The following is a 23,748-nucleotide window of genomic DNA, read 5'->3' on the forward strand; positions in this document are numbered from 1 at the left end:
TCTTTCCCGTCATGGTTTTAGTCAGAGAGCTTGCTTATATACAATGAATAAAAAAAATGACAAAAAATAATAAAAAAATAAAATAAATTTTTTTCCTTCTAACTTCCTTTTTCAATTCCACTTTTTGGGTGAAGTAAGTAAGAATAATTAAATTTAAATTTAAATTATTTAAAAAACAATGGAGAAAAATTCAATCAATGCAGATGAAAAGACAGAAGATGATAGACAAATGATAGGACAAATTTATCGGATCGAAATGTAGATATGACAAAAAAATTAATGAAAATTAAATGCAAAAAATTCAAATTATCAATCTTCATGGGTTTGGTTTATGAGGTGTGATGAATTTTGAATAAATTTTGAGGTTATTGAAGTTTAGGTTGATCAATTTTGATTAATTTTGATCAATTTAAACATCTTAAAGTTTCAACAAATTTTGATAAGAATTGAAGATTTTTGAGATTATTTTCAAAAATCTATTATCTATTCATAACAGAAATATGATTGTAAAAATCGTAAAAGGGAAATTTTTCACAAAAGAATCATAAAATTTACAATTGAAATTTTAGAATTTTTTAAAAAAATCAAATTTTTAAAATTTTTAAATTTTAAATTTATTTAAAAATCTTAAAATTTCAAATTTTGAAGTTTAAAAATTACAAAATCTTAAAATTTGGAATTTTTTTTGATTTTAGAAATTCTAAAAATCTTAAAATTCGAAATTTTTAAAATTTAAAAATTATCTTAAAAAGATAAAAGAATTTAAAAAAAAACAAAAAAATTCATTCCCAAACCAAAATTGATTCGAAATTCAACATCCACACCAACCCCAAACCCTCCTCAAAAACTGAAAAAGTAATAAAATATTAATTATCATTTCAAAATAAATACCGAATGACAAAAGAGAAAAATACCCACAAACATGTTTGATTTAAACTGCAAAAAGAGAAAAAACTTTTCAAGGCGAGTTAATTTTACAAGAAAAACAAAATAAAAATCTGGACAGAAAATTTTACTAGAAGAAAAAAAAATACATGGGAAAATTTAATTCATAACAGCAACAGAAAAACCAGAAATGAAGTAAAAAAAATGGAGAAACATTATTAAAAAATTTAACATAAAAAATAATAAATATAATGACGTTGTTAAGTATATAAAAATGTTTTATATAAACGTTAAACATTAAAATATGAAATTCGCTGCGAAAAAATTCCTTCTGTAAAAAATTAAAAAAGAAAAAAAAAAAATCTTGACTTGTGTTTTAATTTTTTTGAATTTAATTTTATTGAAATTTCAGGAATTTGCTTTTCAGACAATTTTTTTTTTCAATCCTTCGGTTTGTGAAGGATTCAGGGTGTGATTTCCATTTTGTTCACCAAGACTTCTGTATGCAATTGGTAGACAGAAGCCAGCAATAGAGTCAACTTTGGGCTTCATCTCAAGAAGACAATCGATCAAGGTTGATCTGTACAGCCAACGAAGACAGTAAGTAGGTATACCAAGACAATACTCCATAGAAAAATGGAGAAGCCGAAGTCCGACCCCGAAGCTAACCAAATAACAACTGGTATTCCCTAAAATTGCTAAATTAGCACTTCGTTAGTGACCGAGCTGTGTTTCGGGGTAAGAACGTTATAGTATATAGTAGAATCCTATCTAAAGTACCTGTTCTGAAGGTTGGCAGCTCGACAATCAGGCTAGAGATGGTAAATTTTTTAACCGACGATAGAATGAGATACATTACCTTTAAAGGCACTCAGATGTGCAGCCCGAGGGACAGAGGGTGAACTTTAGTCAAGCCTTACACAATTTCAATGAAAATGTCACGTATAGGGGAAAGGAGAAGGCTCAAAAGTCTAGTTTTTAAGTGATAAGTATAATCTGTAATTCAAAATTTAAAAATAAAATACTCAATAAACTAAAGACAAAAACTTGATAAAATTCAATAAATCTAAAAACTTTATTCATCATATTTCCTTCTGAAAACAAGAAAAAAAAATCTTTAACTTTTTACAGCATCTTACAGTATTACAATTTAATAAATTTCTTTCATCTTAATATAATAATTTTCATCATTCCGTTCCTCTCTTATAAGATAGAAAACTTTATATTTCCTTTAACTTTCTCTTTTCTTTTCAATTTCTTTTTATTTTTGTTCGTCAACTGTCAAGAAAAATTAATTGATTCTAAAAAATAGACAGATATAGACATCTTTTATTATTTTCAATTATAATTTCTTTTCTATTAAATTTTTCTTATTTTTTCATTTGCTTATCATCTATAGATTTGAGTCCTTCATCACGAAAAATAATGTTGTAGTAATGAGAATTAATGATAAAGTTTAAATAACTTAAAGAAATTATTTCATATGATGTGCGAAAAAAATTATGATGGAATTTTTATCTATGTATGTATGTATTTTAAGTTCTGAATGGATATGGTGGGATACGCTCTTAATTCATCTGCTGACTACAGAGTTTGGTGGGGTTTGGGATTTCTATTCCAAAAAAGCTCAGTAAATTGAATATCGAAGCTTTCTTAGTTTGTGTCGCTTAGGAATCTGATCAGGAGTCGAGTAGACTTTCCAATAGAAAAGTCCGAATTGACTTCGAGGTCTGGTAAATATGAAAAATTCGTCCAAAAACTCAATTGAAAGCTTGACACATTTTCAAAAATTGATCAAAGGATCCTGAATATCACAAGTCTGTTTATCGATCAAAAATTCAAGATTTGGTTTAAATTCAGCATCATGCCAGAGTCATGTGAGAGTAATGAATTTTGGATCGAGCTATTCGAGAATTATCAAAAATTGAGTGATGAGTTCCGCAATTTTTTGGTACTTACTAAAGGAGCAAGAACTGAAAACCGCATTATAGAAACCCCAGCTTATACCAAGATTTTTGATGCTATATCCACAAGTTTCTTAAATTCTATACAATTTAATCCCTTGATTGAAACCCCATGCACCCATCTTACAGCAACAGTTCTTTTAAATAATCCCACAAGTCCACATCATCAGAACTAAAATCTTAAGAATCTTAGAGAGCTTCCTAATGACAACTATAAATGACGAAGCTCCCCATCCAAAAAAATAATATATGTTCATGAAAATGATACTGATATATCAAATAACTAACTCAATATGAAGGTGAAATGCTTATCGATGAAATGTTATGATGATCAATTTCCTCTTATAGAATGTTGTTGCACAATTTAGCATCTGTTGAGCATTCAAATGATTCTGAGATGATTGGAACATTCTTCCATATGATATCGAACCTGTTGACAGAAAATATACATTTTTATTGCCATACAATAATCGTAAAATTGTCATTTTATGCTACTTACATCTGTCGTTCTGGCATTTTTCTTTCCGATAATACTTTAACATTTTTATATTCATCACTAACAACAGAACAGTGCTTCTGCATAAATGTTAAGCTAAATAGTTCCTCTTGAGTATATTTCATCAATCCATTTTGTCGTTTATTTATGTTCAATTCTTTAATTAAGCGTGCATCAAAATGTGCTGGATTATCTTCTGTCTTCTTTGTAAATGAAATCAAAGCTCGATATGCAATATTTGAGGATGTCATTGTTGAGAAAAGTCCTTTGCGGATTGCTCCGGGAGTTGTAAATGTTCTGTTGTCGATGCTGTATAAGCTGTGAAAGTAGAATTGATTAATTTTGAGGATACAAAAGCAATTAAGGACATTCTTACTTATTGATACATTTGAGTGACTCTCCTTCCAGTGTATTTTTATGAAGTATGTCCTTCTCTTCAGCATTAAATTGATTCTCATGGAAAAGAAGTTCCTTGTAAGCTTCGCCAATCTCAAATGCAGCTTCTAACAATATACTGGCGAGATCAGTTCCTAAGCGAGCAAAATTGACAGGCAATGGATATTTGTAGTGATAATATGGCTCACGAAGTACTGCGCGATCAACAATGACCATATTGAGATCTTTTAAGTATTTAATTTTCCTATTATCATCGTGCCTTGATGATGAGAACATCTCAAAGACAATTCTGTCCTCTTCAGTCATGTCACCTTTAAGTAGATTCCCTAAAATTTTCTTCTCAATATTCCAATGCTGCTCAATATTTCTCATAAAATTAATTTCATTGATAATAAATTCTCGATAGTATTGCTGGATGTAGTTATGATCCTTGAGAATTCTCTGCGGAATTCCAATTTGTAATCGAATACTTGACAATCTGTAATTTACATAATCAGCAAACTTTGAGTCTATCCATGATGCATCGGAGATAGCATAACGGAATGTATCACGTAAATGCATAAAGAGAACTTGCACGAATGCATCGTTGTAATTGAGCTGGTCCCTGGATAGATTCTCTTCGTATGATGACTCCTCGTCGTACTCATCGCGCTTCATCTTGCTTGTGTCGACCTGATAATAATTTTTATGATTATTTTAATGCAATTCAGACATAAAATTCAAGTTCAACTTACAACAATCAGCTGTGGATTCTGCCTTAATGCTTCAATTCCAAATCTCATCCACTTGTGCGTCAACTCTGTACAGAAGTGCCATGGCATATTACTATACTGATTACCATACAGTTTCTTATAAAAGTTGTCCATCGACGATCGAATCTTATGACTCATAAGTGGCAAAAAATGTCGAGCAAGTGTCCACATCACAAAATCATTTAAAATTTTCGGCTCCGTAGATGTTGCAACAACAGAAATTTGATGGATAAGTTCAAGGTCCATCACCTTAATCGGCGTATCGTCATCAACACGATAATTTGAAAACATATTTTGTACCGTTATGTCGATTGGCAACGAGTGGGTGCGCGTTTTAATATCATAAAGTCGCACAATTTTCGTAACTGAGTGCTTTTGTCGTGCTGTTTTCATGGCGTTTACGATACGTCGCTCAAAGCCGAAAAGATTGTCAACGAAATTTTCAGCTTCCGAATTTGTACTTGCTTTGAGGCTATTGTGGACATCGCGGATGAGCTCTTTGTATGCTATGATAATCTGGAATGGGGAAAATTAGGTTAATGGATTTAAGGACATAAATAGTCAATGTACTTACTGGATGATCTCGATGTAAGAAGTACAACTGCTCATCAGGCAATCCCAGTTCACCTTCCGATAATGTGATGTTTCCATCCTCAATCGATACTTTGAAAAATGGATGAACGCCAAAATTCACCTGTACAATCGGTAGATTATCATATAATGACCATTGATGATTTGAACTTGATTGCTCGAAAATATTCCAACCGCCTGTCGAGAGAGAGATTATGTGTTCGTTATTAGTAAAGCTTGATAAATTAAAATAGGAATTGATTAAAATTTCATTTGCGAATTGATGAACGGAATGTGAAGGATTCCTATGTGAATCACAAGCAGCAATCTTGTTGTTCCTTAATGATGTTATTATCACAGCTCATTACTGTGATGCTGCTGCTACTGTTACTACTTACAATTTTAATCATGATTATTATTATTTAAGTCATTGTTGGACATACTTAACATTTGGATTTAATGCGATTGAAATATTGTACTATTACATAATATTTACATCTTATTGTGAGGCATGGATGAAAAGAAGGATTTTGGAATTAAGTTTGAGGATAGAAAGGTTGTTATGGAATTTTGATTAGCACTGATTATATAACTGTTTGGTTCGACTTGACAAACATCAAATTTGATTTACCCCGAGCAACACAATTTAGTCCCCAGGCACCACATTGTCCGTACGGCATGAAGCATGCCCAAAATCACAGCACCAATAAATCAATTTAAAATAGCTACAAATATATCCAAAACTAATTAATTTTTTAAATGTTCATCAATTCATTAAGTATCAATCTCCATCAACTAAAACGCACATTGACTATTAATGACTCAATTTCCATTGAAGACACAGCTGAAGCATCAAAAAAATGTGTAATAACAATCATAAATCTAATTTATTTCAATCTCATATGTAAATACAATAGATCAAACGATAACATCATCATAAATCACGCATGCATAAACTTGACCTGTTCCAATCAAACAAAGTGAATGGAAGTTAATCATCGTCAACACCTCTGCTATTGTTGCGTGTAGACTAAGATGCTAATGGTTCGACAATTAAGATGGAATTTAAAGGTATAGGTTGTAATCTAGGCATGGGAATCTATTGATGGCATGCATACGATTGAGGGGTTTCAGGGGATTATTCAGTGGGGACTGAGGGGTGCTTTGGGGGTTGGATCCCCTCTGTGTTAGGACAGAATCATTCAATTTATAAGAATTTCCGTGAAAAAAACTCAAATCCCAATCTAAATTTTCTGGATGTACCACTGGCTGGTTCCTTTTCTGACTTTACTCTTGACCCCTTTGTAATCCCCCCGTGATACTTAACAATTTCCCAAAAAAGTGTTAATTATTTTTGATTATTTATTGCGAAATATTTAAAATATTTTTTTTAAAAACAAATCCAGTGCCGAATGTCATGTAGGTTGAAAGTTTATTGCATTATTGCATGGTCGGCAATCAACGCTGATGGATGTCTCAGTTTAGCGCAACATTTTAAAGATAATTAAGTTTGTAGAATTTTAATGGACAAGAATGGCAAAAATGTCAGATTTGATGATCCGCAAAAAACTATCAGACTTGCTACCTCCTTTATAAAATTGTTAATAATTAAGTCAATGGGAGATGAATAGGATTGGCGAATAAGGAATTTAATTAAAATAATATATCCAATTGTATCGCATTGAGATTTGATTAATTTATAAAAATTATTTCAAAACCCTTCAATTTGTTGTTTTTTATGAATAGAAACCTCAATGTAAAGCTGCAGGTCTTGTAAATTTATATTCCGTTTGACGTCATATGGAGAAATAAAATATTAGACTTATCCAAAGCTGGAAATAACAAGTCGGAATTTTTGCGGTATTTATTGTACAATTTATTTACTATACAGAACGGAATCATGGCAATGATATTGGCAAGGAGTAATGACGCTCAATTTAAGTTTTAGTAACAAGAAGTCGATTTTTTTGATAATTGCTTCCTTTCTTTTCAGTCTTCCTTGAAATGTGGATTTTATTTTTTAGCAAGGAATTTTGGCTATTTATCAAGTAGCAATGACTTGTTTTGGCTCCATTCTTAAAAATTTGATAAATTCATGAAATATCCTCGTAAAGATCAAATGTCTAGCTTGATTGTTTAGATGATCATTCACTTCAAAACGCATTCTTCCCTCCATCAATCTCTAGATATGCATCAGCACAACTTCCTTCAATCCATTCACAACCAACTTAATTGCATCATCATATGGTAAATGATGCAATTAAATTGTGTCAGTGCTAAGACAATAGTCCTAACATTTTAGTAAAATAAATACATCTAATTTCCGATTGACATTAAAATACGTTTCAGTGTCATGAACATTTTTGGAAGATCTCGATGAGCTTTTGTGGGTAACAAAGAAGAAATCAATTAGCATGAAGAGTTTGGAATCAATTTGAAGTGTTTTTGGGGTTGACTGGATGTTATGGGATGTTTATGAGCTGGTTTGAAGGATTTGGCCTAAGGTATAGAAAGGTCCAGGTTTCAGGTTGTCAAATTAAAGACAACAGCTAGTCCATAAAGTATAATTGCCAAAAATCTGACCGTAAACCTGCATCAGACTACAGCGTACCCGAATTCAACGTGCAAACTATCAAGTCGGCATGACGCCACATTGATAGACTTTCTGTGCTGTGTGCTGATGCAAAAATCGCAGACATAATTTCCATTTCTCTTACTTTCTTCTCTTTCTTCTCGACATTCAAAACAAAACTAAACATGCATGCAAAGCAACACTCAATACACACGATCGACCTTGAAAGTGAAAGAGAAAGAAATCGTGTGAAGGTTGAGCTTCTTCATTTTTCAATGTGATCGCATTACGTGGGATTATATAATAACAAAATTTTAAAAGCAGCATGAATGAACATTTTAAAATTCATACATAGATAATAATGCATTTATGACGATTATTTTAATTTTATAGAAGTCATAAACTGTCTAGTGGATATGCTGAATGGATTATGATGATAGCTGCTTCATTGTTGTGTAAAAAATTTGTGTTTTTATGATTTATGGAGTCAAAAATCAAATGATTTATGATTTTTAATGGAATTACTAGTTTTCAGTTTGTTGGAACTGCCAATTTAGCAAACATTGTTATAGCTGTTACAAAATTCTGAGTGGGTGTAAAACTATCGTCATTATGAATGTCAATAATATACCGTTATCAAATAGATCTATAGTTAATGCTAAATTGTCATTGAATTAACTGTTTTGTGGTATTTCACTTGACATGAACTAGAACAGTAAAAAATGTCAGATAAGGCCATGAAAATTGTTGAAATATTCGATCATTATCGGTTTTTGAATCATATTTTGAAGTGTTTTGTACCGAACGACACAAATGGAAAAGGCTTCGTTACGGAGCTTTTGAAGATGCCATATAGTAACCATTTGAATGTCATATGGATGTGGCTTCCATTGAGTGTTACCAAAAGAGGTTTAGAGGAGTCTCAAAAAAAACCATGTTAGATGTTTTTAGGTACCATAGTGGTCTTTTTAGAATGTTGACCATGAAGATATGCTCTTTGCCTATTTAGGTCCTTGGCGGAGCCTTTTTCATTTGTGTCGCTCTGGTGTCTGCTTACCAAACCCTTAAGCCTTGCGGAACTCGAAATTAATTAGAATTTTGTATGAAAAAATCCACTAAACTTAGTATGCAACTAGAATCGACTCCAAATTCCAATATATAGTCATCCTACTCATATTATTACTTAAAAATCAAAGATCTATGTAGGTAATTGCGTTGTATTACATTTTGATTGCAAAACAGTATATATTTTTATCAATATTACGAAGCACAACATGAAATGAATCACAAACTGAGCAGCACAAAATTATCTTGTATAGTTCCTAAGAAAACATCCCAATTGCAATGACAATAAATTTATCTTATCATAACACAAATTAAAAAATTATAAGAGACACAGTTTATTTATGATAGTATTATTCAGTAGTTCAGCGCGAGCAGGCAGACAACGGAATGCAAATAGAACGAATGAAAATAGTACAGTATGGATAATATCGTTAAACAGATGTGACGAAAAGCTAGTTACAGTTTATAATAATTTAATTTTAGTGACAACAATGTTGATAAAAATGCGTGAACCAATTTTTAAGAATTTCTGCTTTTGCTGTAGTCTGCGAAAAGGAGCATTAAATGCTGCTTATGGTAATATAGTCATCGGTGCTGTCGGCATTGTCGTATCAATTGTTTTGCTTTGCATCAGCGGATATTATCGCATTTCAAGTTCAAGTGAAATTCCCACATTATTTCAATCAAGTAGCTACTCAAAAAAAGCTATGACTCAACAGAAACTTAATTGACTTTTTTTTATTGTAGAATTCCTGATACTTCAAGTGATTTTATTGCTGTATTCAATTTTCACGTTACTTTCTGGAATTGTTTTTCTCAATGGAATCAACAACGTGAGTAAATGTTACTTTTAAAATTAACGTTGAATGACTTTATTCTTACTATTTTCAGTACGACCATTCCAAGATGATATTAATGTTAATCTCAAAAATATTTTCTATCTTAACTTCTATAATTTTGCCATTTTTTTTGAAGCTTGCAAGTGGAGTTTTGGCAATTTTTGGAATACTTCCAATTTTTATGGAAATTTACACATTGCTGTGTCTGTTTAGTTTCTATACTGAAGTGAAAAATAGTCGGATATTGGAGAAAAGGGTCGATATTGTGTATTGAGGATGGTTGCTGGATTAGATTCTAAGACTTAAGTAAAATTAAGGTTTAAGTGCAGTCCTTACAGGCAAAGAGTATGCTTTTATGGTACAGAACTATCACTACGTGTACCTAAAAGAGGTCTCTTGGCCTGTTAGTGTAGTCAAGGCTTAGAAATGTCGGGAAGTGCTCGGAACTGGATCTATTCAATAATTGGAAGCAATCAACACACATCCAACAATATTTTCAATACAAAGCCATAAAAAGTATGATTGATGATCACATAAACCTTAATATTATCATCCAATGCAATCTAGTATGTAAACCTAGAATAGTTTGTGCTAATAACTACAATTTATTCATGTAATATTAATCAACAATTTATTATACACAAATCATTTACTACATTACAATATTATTCCAAGCCTCATTAATACACCACATCAATGTCAACTTACAACACATTTATGGAATATTTGTTTGCAAAAAATTAGCTTCGTATGGGCAATATTTTATGAGATATGGCCAAAAACATGGTGATTATCAAGACCAAAAAGATATAAAATGATTCGAATAAATTATACTTAAGTGGATATAAATGTACAGATAGAAATCGTTACAATATTTTCACATACTTATGTATCATCTGATAAGCTTTATCACAGCTTGTTTTGTGTTTATTTACATTTTCACAGTACGCAGCGGTAGGCAGCTTGTTTTGTATTCAGGAGATGCAAATTATGATGAATTTTGGATAAGCTGATTTACAAATTAGCTGTTCCAAGCTTGGAATTCATTGATGTGTTGGATATTGATCGAAAAGCTGGATTCAAGCTGCTGAGATTTGAAATATAGTCGCTAAAGCATGCAATACCGACTGACGTTCAATTGTCCGATTAACCGACTTAGATACAACATTTTATCTTGCGTCAACCGGAAGTCCACCACACTTTGCATGACCCAAGTGATTTTAGCACTAAAATCAATCAACCAGAAATAAAAATCCAAAAAATCATAGCTACACAGCAACAGCACATCAGTCCATAATCTCAAAAATATCTCACAATCTAAGGTCAAATGCTGCTTTCGAATTCATTAGCACATATTTCTTATAAATCGATAGAACAAGTTCTAACACAAAGCACAAAAAATAACAGTCAGCAAATCCTGTTGATTCTTCTTCCTTTTTTTATTGGATTCTGTGTTAAAGTTCTTGTTGATTCCAAATTAATTCAATTTGTATTTTCTCTTAAATGATTAATGGTCTCAGCGCAGCTTTTTTTGTGTGCTGCTCCAAATACAGGCATAAAGAGGAACAAGTGGTATGTGTGAATTATTCATTTCCGATATTTTGAAGTTTATTGACACTTTTTTAGGTTATTGTTTGTTTTATTTCAGTTTACTTAATCTCAGTAGCCGATAAGAACTTCCGTAAAGTTTGTGAATTTACCTTCAAATCAATTGAAAAGTTTACTTTCGAGGATGTCACTTAATGATCCAAAATTGATTGTTAACATTGAGATACATTTTGGAAGTAAAAAGTTTGCACTTTCAAAATTAGTACACCGCAAGTCACGAGTCATCAATCCCATTATAATTAAATTATAGCTTTTTATTAAAAATTAGATTTTTAAGGTCAATAAAGCATTAAATGATAAATTATTAACAGCACAATTTGTGTTACAATTAAGGTTCACAATGAGAGCCATTACTACTGCAGTCGGTAAAGTCATTTTCATATAATCGGCGCCACAGTGAGGTGAGCAGCACAATCAACCATAATTTCATATGAATAGCGAGCAGCAACCAAAAAATGATACGTGCTGTGTAATCAACTAACTGTCACTGACGATAATGAAGGTCATCAACATAAAAAGAAGTTTCAATATTTGCAGGAGAAAGACAAAAGAGTTCCAATAATGCATAACAATTGATATTTGTTTATAGTTTCAGCTACAACTCAGCGCATAACTAATGTTATGATGAAAATATTTTGGTTTTAAATTTTGTAAATCCAAAAAAGCTTAATATTCAAATTTTTGCTAACTATCTGACGTGTGATGATTACTAAAACAGTGTGTGCCAAATGATATCTAGACACTTAATTAATGTGATTTTGTTTGGTAAAGATAGTCAATCTAGTTGAAAATTTATAGCGAAATTACGATGATCAAGGTCGATGTCAAAACTTTAATAACTTTTTTGGGGAACCATAAATGGTATTTACTAGGGGTGTCGATTACAAATCCCAAGTATTTGGGATTTGGGGTATTTTGTAAGGATTTGGGGTACCCCAAATACTTGGGTTTTGGACCCAAGTACTTGTACAAATCTTTATAAAATAGAATTTTTCCTATATTATTATATTTTTTCATATTATTATTTTTTTAGTTCTTCAAAATTTTATTATTCATTAATATTTTCATAAATATTTGTTAAGAACTATCTAGGGTTGGCCAAAAAAACTACAGATCGGCATTATTTTGCCGGCCCGTAGTTGAAAATGCATCCAAGTGAATTTTTATTATATATGGAAATTTCTTTTGGTTAATTATAAGTAAAACATAGTGAAAATTAAACGGTGAAATGGCATCAGTGGCCTAAATGGTAGAGCGTTGGCCTTACGTGCCAAAGGTCCTGGGTTCAATCCCAGGCCATGTCTAATTTTCGAAGCTCTTTTTCCATTTCACCGTTCTAGTTATGAAGCTCGGTTCGTGTGTTGGGTAGAGTTTTGAGGTCTTTGGCACACAATGTGTCTCCACTGCTAGGTAGACAAGGATATACTAGTATTTGGATGACTTTCATTACGAAATCTTGCACACATGAATTGTAACTAGGTACATTGCAGGGTACATCAGGTCTTATGACGTACTCGTGTCTTTGCAATGTGCAGAGCTTGCAAGTGGTTCGGATCCCACTATAAACTGTAGGTCTAAAGGGTGTGGTACAACAGATTTAAAATCGCAGTGCCTCCAGCTCATAAGGCTGGGCCCTTCAGTCATTATATATATATAGTGAAAATTCCATTTACGAGAATTTTTCAATTTAGTGTAGGAAAATCAAGTGAAAAACTTACAATTTTCCATAAATTTTCGCTTTGATAAAAGAAATTTGAGGTGAAGAGCCATAACTTTCCAAAATTTTTCAAATTTTAAGAAAATGTTGGCCAAAATTGGCCATTTTTTGCAAATAAAAAAAATTAAGATAAAGGTTCATGTTTTCGAGAGTTTTATGACCTATTCGAGAAAATTCAAGTGGAAAATCGCCGTTTTAAGGATTTTAAACAAGATTTACAGTAGTAAATAGCAATATATGGCTAAAATTTGACTTGCATCTGGATGCGTTGGCCTAAAATCCCAGAAAATACGCATATTTATACTGATATTTTGTTCTTCTTTGGGATTTGGGATTTGTACAAGTACTTGGGGTCCTAGGATTTGGGTATTTGGGATTTGTACAAATCCTGAAAACCCAAATAATCGACACCCCTAGTATTTACTGAAGGAATGCTTAAGTTTGAGAGGAATTCAGGTTGGATTTGGAATTAATAATAGTTATATAAAATGTATTAAGGGATACAGTGGTTTTGTAAGGAATACAGTTGTGTAGCAAGTGGAATTGCCGTTCATGTCTATCCCAATCTTAAGAACATCAAGTTATATCCAGCTTAATCCCTTAAGCCCCTCTATTCTTGGTAAATTTACAATTATAGAAGCCTGACCCACGCAAATCTACCACATAAAACCACAAAACTAGTTAAGCATCTCCAGAATGTCTTCCTTGTCTGTACAAATGTCAAACTTAAATCCATCATAAAAACATGTTTTTTATTACTTAGAAAAATGAATCATAAAAGCTCCGCAATGGCAGAAAAGCATCCACCATAAAATAATTTTTAGTGTGATTCTCATTATGTAAATTTTTAAAATTCCATGTCAATAAAAATCCCCAAAAAAGAGTATTTTTTGGTCATTAGTGCACTTTATAAATTCAATAAAAAGTAAAGCCTGTCTGTAATTTCCTGGACAAAAAACATACACTTAAGCATGAACTTTTGGTGAAGATTTATATCGAAACATTGAAACATTGAAAGACTAGATTTTCACATCGATAAAAATTGAAATTAATAGCAATTCTATTTGTTTAGTAGCTGACTATTTTTCGCACAATTAAATTAACATGGTCTAATAGAATTAATTTAATGTTTCAATTTGCAACTTTTTGACATCTACATATTAATTATGCTTTGTGGATGTGATTGATGTTTAGTAATTGAAGTTGAGTGTCGGATGATATTGGAATCTGGTTCATGGTGAGAGCTAGCATAGGTGATAGAGTCCCTAACTGAGTCGACCTCTCCCCTGGACCTTAATATGCTGGAATGGCAGACGATTTTGATGAATAGGACAGTTTTAGACTTGCATGACTTGCAACAATCGACCCATGTGCATCTTAGTCTCAAAAACTCTTAGAAACTAGAGCATCAACTCAGAAATCACAAGATCATTGTCATTTCATCGAATTTCAATGTCAAGTTCCAATACCTCTTCTTACTCAATCCAGTTAGCTTTCATTAACAAAATTATCAAAACTTAATAAATCACAAATTTAATCATCATAAAAGCTATCGCCCAATACTCACACAGAGCTGCTCGAAATCTAGTTTTGATTTTTTTTATCTGTGGATTCCTCGGAAGCAGTTTACGATCATGATAAAATTATGCACAAATTTGCAATAAAAAATTCAAAACTCAAATATTTTGAAAATTATTAAAAAACCAGATTAAGTGTGCGAATAGCATACATATTTTGGATACGCTTTTTATTATATCACCTTGCGACAAATTAAAGCTACGCAAAATTCATTGATATTTTATTTAAAATTAATGTCGCACAAATTGATGCTTCAGATATTTTCTTGTGAAACTTCAGCATTGTAAAAATGTTTAGACCATACTCGTATGATTGTTTTGAAACTTAGGTGTCAATTGATTAAAATTATTAAAAATTTGAGTATTTAAGTGGTTAGTTCTGTTTTAATTTTAGATAAAAATAGTCTGGTCTGGGGTAAGTCTGGTGCTAGTTTCTGTATAATCCGTCCTTGAACCAGATTTTTAGTTGATTTTTAACCTTTTCTATCAGGTTAGTTCTGGATTAGTGTCAATCGCAAATCTTACAGTCGATTTTGGGCAGAATTTATTCATTTATTTCAAACGACCTTATCAAGTTCAACATTAACAGCTTGCTCTGGATATGGGGGCTTCTCGAAGTCTCGGTTGTGACAATTTCTTGAGAGCGCGACCGATACTGAGACTGAGACTGCGACTGCGACTGCGACTGAGACTGAGACTGAGACTGAGACTGAAACTGGGACTGAGATTGCGACCGAGACTGAGACTGCGACCGAGACTGAGACTGCAACCGAGCATGAGACCGGGTCTTTAAGAAAATTACCCGAAGTCCCCAAAAGTCTTCATCTCTGTATCAAATAGCCTTAATAGATACAAATGCGCCAATTCCACAATCTACAACAATGTCACCAAACTTATCAAGTGATATAACAAGCCACAAGCTGTGATAAAAGAATTTTCTTTTTCACATTCAAAATGCGGTTACGCATCAACTTTATGATTTGATAATTTTTGCTGACACAAACAAAGAAGCTGCATCATAAAAAAATCAAAATAAATTTTGCAATGAATGTTTATTGACTTGGCATTAATTTAATTAAGAAATCATCGATGGTTAACTTCTTCAAAAATGATCAATCATTACAATTGACTTGATGACTCAATCTAGCCGCATAAATAAAGTAATATTCTTCTGAGTTCTAAATTGCACTGCGAAAAAAAGTTCGGCAATGCCAAAAATTAAAAGATTATTTATTTCACATGTAGAACCAACAGTTTTGATTGAACAACAGGTGTTTAGCCCCAAAAAAAATTAATAGCAAATTTGTGTGCAAAAAATGTGACTACTTCTGCGAATCATCAGCCATACATAGTCATTGTTCGTGTTGTACGTCCAAACAATTAAATGATCACGAAAATGTGAATATAGACGTCTTTAAAAAAATATCAATTCAATGAGCATGAGCATACGGTAGTGATTGATGACTTATCATTAAGCCATCCGTACAGGAGGTTCCAAACTCGATGTAAATTTAGGTAAAACGAAATTTTTATTTGCAAGGAGATTCGTGGCTTCAGATTAATGTGCTGAAATAAATCACAATTCTATTTCAACATCCATTATAGATTTCAGAAGCAGTCATACTTAAGTGCTGTAGTTATTTTGTAGATTTAGGCTTCCTTGCGAAATAATTGTTGACTATACCTATGAGATTTTAAGCTCATTTCCCCCTTATGCCTTCACATTTCCTCAATTTAATTTACACCGCAAATAGTCCTTCCTATTTCTAACATTATCGTGGACGTTGACATGTTGAATGACCTTGACATGAGAAATGGGTAAACAATTTTTTGACTGACTGACTGATCATGAAAACGTGAGGATCACGTGATAATTGCTTAAATATCATTCACATCATCCACTTCTGATTACTTTTCGTGTTGAAAAGGAACAAAAATTCTTATTATGATTAATATCACTCAATTAGCCACATTGAAAAATTCTTTAGCAGGTGATTTATCAATTTGGACTTGTATGATTGATTCTTTTGTTGGTTCAGCATTAGAACAATAAAGTCAAGAGGATTCAACAGACATCTTAATTATATTTTAGATTCAAAAAATTGATGATTGAATAAATCAATTTAAGAAACTTACAAACTTAAATTATGTTGAGGTTTGCCCTAAGGATTGGCTGGGATTTACGTCAAAAATTGAATCTTAATGCGTCACATTTCCTTATGACTAATGATCTGATCATTAATGTTCCGGACATCGATGTAATGATGATGGTAAGGTAGAAGATTTGTTCTAAGTACTTTGTAACTTACAGGGCTTAATGTTTAAGGAATGACTTGCTTAAGGAATGATTGTAAGATTGTCTGAGGCACAGGTTTACTTCCGCAAGTTTGAATATTTTTGAACAACTGCAAATATTTACATCGATTGCTTGAGCTATAAATAACACCTAAATTAGACTACTTATTTATATGAAGCAACACTTAAAGTGCATATTAGTAAGTGTCAGGAATATTTCGATTGAATGCAACATGATACAAAGCTGCATCATGTTTTGATAAAGATCTTATCTGATTTGTTGTCTTCCAGCTTGTATTCAACTTGCTTCTAACATTATATGTCTGCCGTAGTCGGCAGCAAAGAGTTTAGTTGAAATTCCATCAAAAGTTACACCAAGAAAGTGAATTTTTTATGAAAATTCCATAATTTTACCGGGAAATTCTCTTGCAGTCACAATTCTGGTCTCCGTCTTAGTCTCAATTTCGAACTCAACCTCGGACAGGCTCCTAGGCTACGCCTTGTCCTTAATAATCAATCCAAACTGAGATTTCAGAAAACCCTAAGCAGATATACATCCCTAAATTATTCAAAATGCTCATAGCACGAGCCATTACAGACATTGCCCCTAAATATGTAGATTAGCTTTAGAAAAATTCCCCAAAAATCTAATTAAATTAATTAATTGATGTACCATTGATGTATGACCAAATCATATTCTAAAAAATCATTTTCACAAAGAATTGAGCATCAGACATGAAAAATGAATACAACAAAAAGTATGAGATTTGCTTCTCCTACTCTTCTAACGCATCTAATGTCTACTCTTTGCCGACTTCTCCTTGTGTTGAAAAACCGCGAGATGCTTTTTGTTTCTTTTTTTCTTTACCGATGTTACGATTTGAGATTTTAGTATAAAAATTGAAAGTTTGCCGAAAATTACCTCAGTTCTGTTAGACATATCGAGCGCTGTATATACTAATATAAGATTAGGATTTTTGTGCCTTATTTTGTGATTTTATTTATTTAAAATACTAAAAAAAATATTTAATTAAAAATATGCGTGCGATTGTGGTGAGTGTCAAAAAATATCTAAGTGACAAAAATGGACATGGAATAATCAATAAGTTGCATGCTATGGATTACAATTGACAAAATGTCTCTAACAAAAAAATTAAGTGATAATTGGAGATTCACGAGGAATCAATCGAAAGTGAATTTGAACTAGTTTGAGAAATATTGAACATAAAGTATTACCCAATAGTGCATTAACATCAATCTATGATCCAAATATTGCAAAATAAAGTGCCTGAATCTTTTAATGGATATTTTAATAGAAATTACATAAGTTAATTCCAAAAGCTCTCTTCCATCCCCTAATCCTATAAATTACAGACATGAAGCTACCATAATCAAGTGATACAAAAGCAATAATCCGTCCATAATCCTTTGTTTTACGAAAACAAAATCACATATTGGCCGAATTTAAAGCTGTCAAAAATCCCATATTAACATCAAATCAAGTTCATCTTGAGAGAAATGATGCGCGAAATTGATATTGAATGAGTTCCATTCAAAGTCATGTTTTACATTCACCGCAGACAATAGTCATGTTGTTAAAAATAGTCAAAAAGAGAGTTGTCATTGATGGCTATAAAAATACGAAAAAAATTGGTGGCATTTAGAGTGTTTTAATAGATTTTTTAGCAGATGATTATTGGCAATGTGCATTATAAGCTTCATTGGTTATTGATTATAGACTTTGAGAACTAGTCATTAACTTGGCTTTATTTGGTTATCTAAACTTTAAGGCTCAATGGTCAATATCTTCTGAGCAACACAATGCGGTGAACTGCAATTTTTGCCTTAAAAATGAGTCAAAGCAAGCGGACAAGTTCCCGTCCACGCCAATTCATGTTTTCCTTAATACAGCGACCTAGCGGTGCCTTAGCCAACACATTGTGCTGTTCAGTTCTGTGAAATCACAGAAAAAATCCGATAATTTATAAATTCTCTGCAAATCTCACTAGTTTCTTACTGTTTCCAATTCCATTATTTTATCAACTCTCTATTAAAGAACAGAACTAGTCTCACATATATGCCATAAGAATCTTAAGTCAAAGAATATGCGGTCATTATTTCCAGTTCATTCAACATGAACATTATTACCATCTTCTTCTCATTATATCCGGCATTTAAATCAAAAAGTTTTCATACAATCGGGTCGATTCATGAATTAAAAGAGATATAGAGAGTACAGTGCATTAATCATAAAGATAGCTGTGGAATTTGAAATTGTAGTAAATTAAATGAGATTTGGATCTGGAAAGAATTGTGGTTTGGAAGGAAATTGTCGCTTAGAGAATGTTGGATATAGACAGAATCCTTCAAAATAGAATTTTTAGTGCGATAAGTTCAGTTTTGTAGCCAAAAGCTTGACTTCACATTAAATTTTCCATGTGTCTTTGAACAAAGAATTGAAAATTATGATTATTGCCATTTGGTGCTGATTTTAAGGAAATCGAGTCCCATTAAAAATAATATTTCCAGTTTTCAAGACAAACTAGAATTTTTTTGTGTTCTTGTTAAGTGGGTCAAACAAGCTGTATTTGAGATTCTCCACACATATTTAGCAATATTCTTAATCCAATTCTCATTATTATTGTCACGTAAGGGAAGTTGGCCAAATCTATATACATATGACTCTAATAGCAATTAGTTAATCACGAATATTTCACATGATCATTCATGATTTTGGCAATGCTCAGCTATTTCTTATGATCCGTACTCAAATTGCATATTGAGTCGAGTCGGCTTGAGTCGACTTCGAGCTCTGCTGGTAAGGATACAAACACTCCACGCATCATCAAGGAGAAAAGTCATTGAAACAATAAATATCGTCTTAATCATAAATATGAACCATCAAATGACTTCAATGCCAAAATTCGAAGGAATATTCGTGTAGCATCTTCAATGAATATTCAGCTAATCTGCATGCGATCGTTATGCTGAATGCGAAAATTTAGACACATTAATAATCAAAGTGTGAATTTAATTTCTACAAATTCACAGGCAATAAACATATTTTTTGGAAGCTATCGTGTCAAAATGATAGGAACGCCAACAAATCCATGAATTTTTACAATAAATGCTCTTGAAAATTAGTTTTTAATTTAATATCCTAATTTAAATAACGTGACATTTAGACAATTTTAGCCGCAAACTTATTTTAATCAACCTTTTTCATCACTTCCAGATTTTTGCAACGCTCATGGCCGTTGTTCTCGCTCGACCAGGTAGATTTCCTGATAAATTAATCAGACTCGTGTTATCATTATAATTAATCTATTCCTTAATTTAGATGTGAGCCACTTAAATGGCTATAAGTATAATCAACCAGGTAATGGAGCATCAAATGGATTCACGAATGCAGGAGCAGGCTTCAGTGGAGGTAACAATGAACTTGAAAGCTTAAATAATTTGAATAACAAAGGCGATTTGGAGGAATTGTCGTCGACCTTTATGGGATTTACTAGTTATGATGCACCATATGTTTCAGGAAATAATTATCAAGGAGGTTATACAGACTCAGCATCATTCGGATCAAGTGCATCAGGTGTAGCAGCACCATTAGGAGAAGTCTCTGTACAAGTCTCATCAAGTGCATCAGCTAATGGAATTGCTGGAACAGGATACTCAACACATTCTAATGGACATGATGCTGGATATGAAGCTGGATCAAATGGCGGTGTATCAGCTGGATCAAATGGTTTCTCAGCTGGATCAAGTGGCTTGTCAGCTGGATCAAATGGTTTGTCAGGTGGATCTAATGGATTCTCTGGAAGTGCAAATGGATTCTCAACTGGCTCAAATGGATTCTCAGCTGGATCTAATGGTTTATCAAACGGAGGTTCAAACGGATTTTCTTCAGGATCAGAAAGCTCAGCTGGTGGATTCTCAAGCACATCATCAGGCTCAAACGGTGGATCAAATGGAAATGGTGGAGTCAATTTAATCCAAGGACAATCTCAATCATTTGACTTGACAGGAGGATCAAACGGACCACAAAGAGTTGTTTACAAGCCAGTCATCAAGCAAGGCGAACCAATCATTACCAAAAACTTCTATGTGGTAAGATACTCATTACTTTGATTAATTGGAAACGATCAGTCAAAATTAATAAATAATTTTTTTTTTCTTGAAATCTTAAGCATGCTGCACCAGAAGAAGATGAAAATGTTCGTGTTGAAGAGAAGGTCCAAATTGTCAGACCACAAAAAACATACAAAATTATCTTCATTAAGGCACCATCAATTGGCTCATCACTCAGTGCTGCTAATTATCCAGTTTATCCACAGGTATGTCGATGTCTATAAAAAGCATAAGCCATTATTAATTATATCTTATTTCTATTTATAGAACGAAGAGAAGACCATTGTCTATGTCTTGTCCAAGAAGAATGATGACGTCTCAGATATTGGCGAGATTCCAACACCACCACCAGCAGTTACACACAAACCAGAAGTCTTCTTCATCAAGTACAAGACGAAGCAAGAAGCTGCCGATGCTGTTGCAAATATCCAATGTAAGGAAGTGCCAAATCTGAATTTAATATCAATAATCCAAAACTTTTTTTCCTCAACAGCTCAATTCCAACAAGAATCTCAATCAGAATCAGGTGTTTCAGCTGGTGCTCTTAGCATTGGAGGTGCAGTCAATGGAAATGGAAATGGAAACGATGCAGGAAATCTCATTGTCACAAGCTCTGGATCAATTGATGAAGCTGGACTCGATCAAAGAATCACACCTGATGACATCCGTGATGAAGATGGTGATATTGATGAAACTGCTTTCGGTGTTTCTGGTGGTGGTAACAGTCAAGAATCAGGTAAGACATAAATTATTGAAATATCGACCGGAACTAATGATGAATTTACTAAACAGGAATCCAAACTATTACAACGTCATCAGCATCAAGTGAAACCCGTATCGGATCATCCAATGGACAATTTGCCCTCCAAGCTAACAATTTCGGACCAACAGGAAGTCAAGAATTGACACAAACTGTTCAACTTTCAGCTGGCAATGGAGCTCCAGTCGCACAAACTCAATACAATGAATATAGCAATGGCGGACAATTCGTACAACAAGAACAACCAACAGGTCCAGCATACTCATCAGATTCAAGTGGAAGCAGTGCTGAATTTATCCCACAACAATTTATCAAAATTGATCCAAATCAATCAGCATTCAAGGATATACAAGGATATTTACCGCCAAATGCCAGACGATTCAGATTTTAAGCCACATCACATCTAACTTATTTCATCATCCTATAAATAATTGTTAAAGTCACCGCGACCGTCCACAAATAGTCGCTGTGGTCTTTTTCTCTATCCTCACATTATAGACATCATTTTTAAATAAGAAATGTCCAAAAAATGCAAATTTTTTGCCATAAAATTTCCTCATTTGATGCAATAAGCAGTAACAAATGATATTAAGCTAAGCTTTTGTGAATCAAACTTTGATTTTATGTAAATAAAGATGCAAAAAAATTAATAAAAATAAAAACTTGAAATTCACAATATGAAGACTATTTGATCTTGATTTTGGAAGATGTATGCAAGGTGATTCCACTTTCGTGGTCATTGATTTTGCATATCGATAAGGCTTTGTAGGTTGATGAGCAGAAAAATTTGAAAAATTGCAAAAAATGGAATTAAAAATTCAAGAGACATTGCTGATCGAGTTTTTATTGTAATTTTGAACGGCAGGAACTGATCATTCATGAATTGGCAAGTCAAGTTTGAGTTAAAATTCAATTTAATTCCAATCGATCTTGAAGCCCGAGCAACACAAGCCAAGAAGGTTCCGTTAAACCACTTTTATTAACTCCAAATGGAAGTTGCCTCCGTCTGGCGGCCATATGACTGCTGATATCAAACTTCATCAAATGCAGATCAATGGATGTGTTTTTAAATATTAGTCTAATATCAATAGGATCTGCACAGCTTGTGTGACCTTCAGCATATGCAAATTGAATTCTCCAAACAGAAATTATGCATTTATATTGCAAATTAATAGCCTCAAATCATCACATCAAAAATTAACAAAGTTCCTATTTCACAATATAACTTATGTCTAGCAGACAGCATCAATTTTTTGGGTTTTAGCGCCATACTTATGAAACATGATACATATTTAGTCTGCAATGAGCGATCATGTTTCAAATCAAGTTATTAGGACTCTAATGTAGATTGATGGAGTTTGTGATCCTTTTTGAGTAATCTTTTAATGCTCTTCTCCTATATGTCAGCCGCTTATATGTTTCTCTTATATATACAGAACTTAACAGCTCAATTTATCAATTAATATAAAATTTGCATTTCTTTCTTCCTGAAATGTCACATTGCTGCAGATTTCTCAAAAACTCTCATAAATCATTCAGATGCTGTTCATATCTAAGCAAATATTATGAATAAATTGTCAATTAGCGTATCGCATTTTGAAGATAGTTTCGAACTTGCAGCTAGTTGAATGTTTGATTTTTATCAGTTTTAGCATTATTGAATGCTAATTTTCAAGTTGTGAATATTAAGTTGATAATTTTGATTTATTTTTGAATTAATGTAATTTATTATTGGTATTCCGAGTAGCACAACATAGTCGCTAGAGCACGTATAGGTCCGTCTTAATGACAAGCCGTATAGGTGGATTTATATCCATTTTATAGCCAAAGATCGAATTTTCCGCATGATGACATTCTAGTATACTAAGACTAATTGATGTCCAACTTCAAAAACGACAACTAAATGTCAATATGAAGTTCGAATCTCAATATGAGCAATAGCCGTTCAATGACATCAATTCCAATTATTCATCATCGTTCATTGTACTCTAAATGCAAACACAATATTTAATATGGAATTTCCAGGAAATAATTTACATTTATTGGAATTTATTGATTATGACTGGTCAATTATTCTAAAATAAGTGGAGATGTTTACAAGTTTACCATCAATAGAATGTC

At 32.5% G+C, this 23,748-nt stretch overlaps 2 protein-coding genes and 1 long non-coding RNA gene across 4 annotated transcripts in view; 2 read left to right on the forward strand and 1 right to left on the reverse strand.

The window, feature by feature from the left end:
* Positions 1 to 1,941: 1,941 nt before the first annotated feature.
* Positions 1,942 to 23,748, reverse strand: part of goe (gone early) — a 69,682-nt gene continuing 47,875 nt past the window's right edge. The window contains exons 5-9 of the mRNA XM_070639689.1: positions 5,068 to 5,261; positions 4,476 to 5,009; positions 3,722 to 4,413; positions 3,349 to 3,663; positions 1,942 to 3,279 (exon numbers count right to left, since the gene is read on the reverse strand). Coding sequence (XP_070495790.1) covers positions 3,192 to 3,279; positions 3,349 to 3,663; positions 3,722 to 4,413; positions 4,476 to 5,009; positions 5,068 to 5,261 — 1,823 coding nt within the window. The 3' untranslated portion in view covers positions 1,942 to 3,191. The remainder of the gene's footprint in view (positions 3,280 to 3,348; positions 3,664 to 3,721; positions 4,414 to 4,475; positions 5,010 to 5,067; positions 5,262 to 23,748) is intronic.
* LOC139090020 (uncharacterized) lies at positions 9,033 to 11,463 on the forward strand. 2 transcript variants are annotated; one of them, XR_011544348.1, is made up of 5 exons: positions 9,033 to 9,116; positions 9,184 to 9,387; positions 9,448 to 9,533; positions 9,592 to 11,111; positions 11,188 to 11,463. It is a non-coding gene; the product is annotated as an uncharacterized lncRNA (long non-coding RNA). The 2 variants fall into 2 exon arrangements; XR_011544347.1 differs by lacking the exon at positions 9,033 to 9,116 and having other exon boundaries at positions 9,125 to 9,387.
* Positions 17,668 to 22,303, forward strand: LOC139090019 (uncharacterized). The gene is made up of 8 exons (XM_070639691.1): positions 17,668 to 17,789; positions 19,972 to 20,011; positions 20,077 to 20,166; positions 20,275 to 20,846; positions 20,927 to 21,073; positions 21,135 to 21,300; positions 21,361 to 21,603; positions 21,660 to 22,303. Exons 1-8 carry the CDS (start codon positions 17,775 to 17,777, stop codon positions 22,016 to 22,018), a joined length of 1,632 nt encoding a protein of 543 aa, XP_070495792.1. The 5' UTR covers positions 17,668 to 17,774; the 3' UTR covers positions 22,019 to 22,303.

This window comes from Chironomus tepperi, unplaced genomic scaffold (genome assembly GCF_022539635.2).
Source record: "Chironomus tepperi strain 1889 unplaced genomic scaffold, CSIRO-AGI_Ctep_v1 contig_196, whole genome shotgun sequence".
In the NCBI taxonomy this organism is placed as follows: Eukaryota; Metazoa; Arthropoda; class Insecta; order Diptera; family Chironomidae; genus Chironomus; species Chironomus tepperi.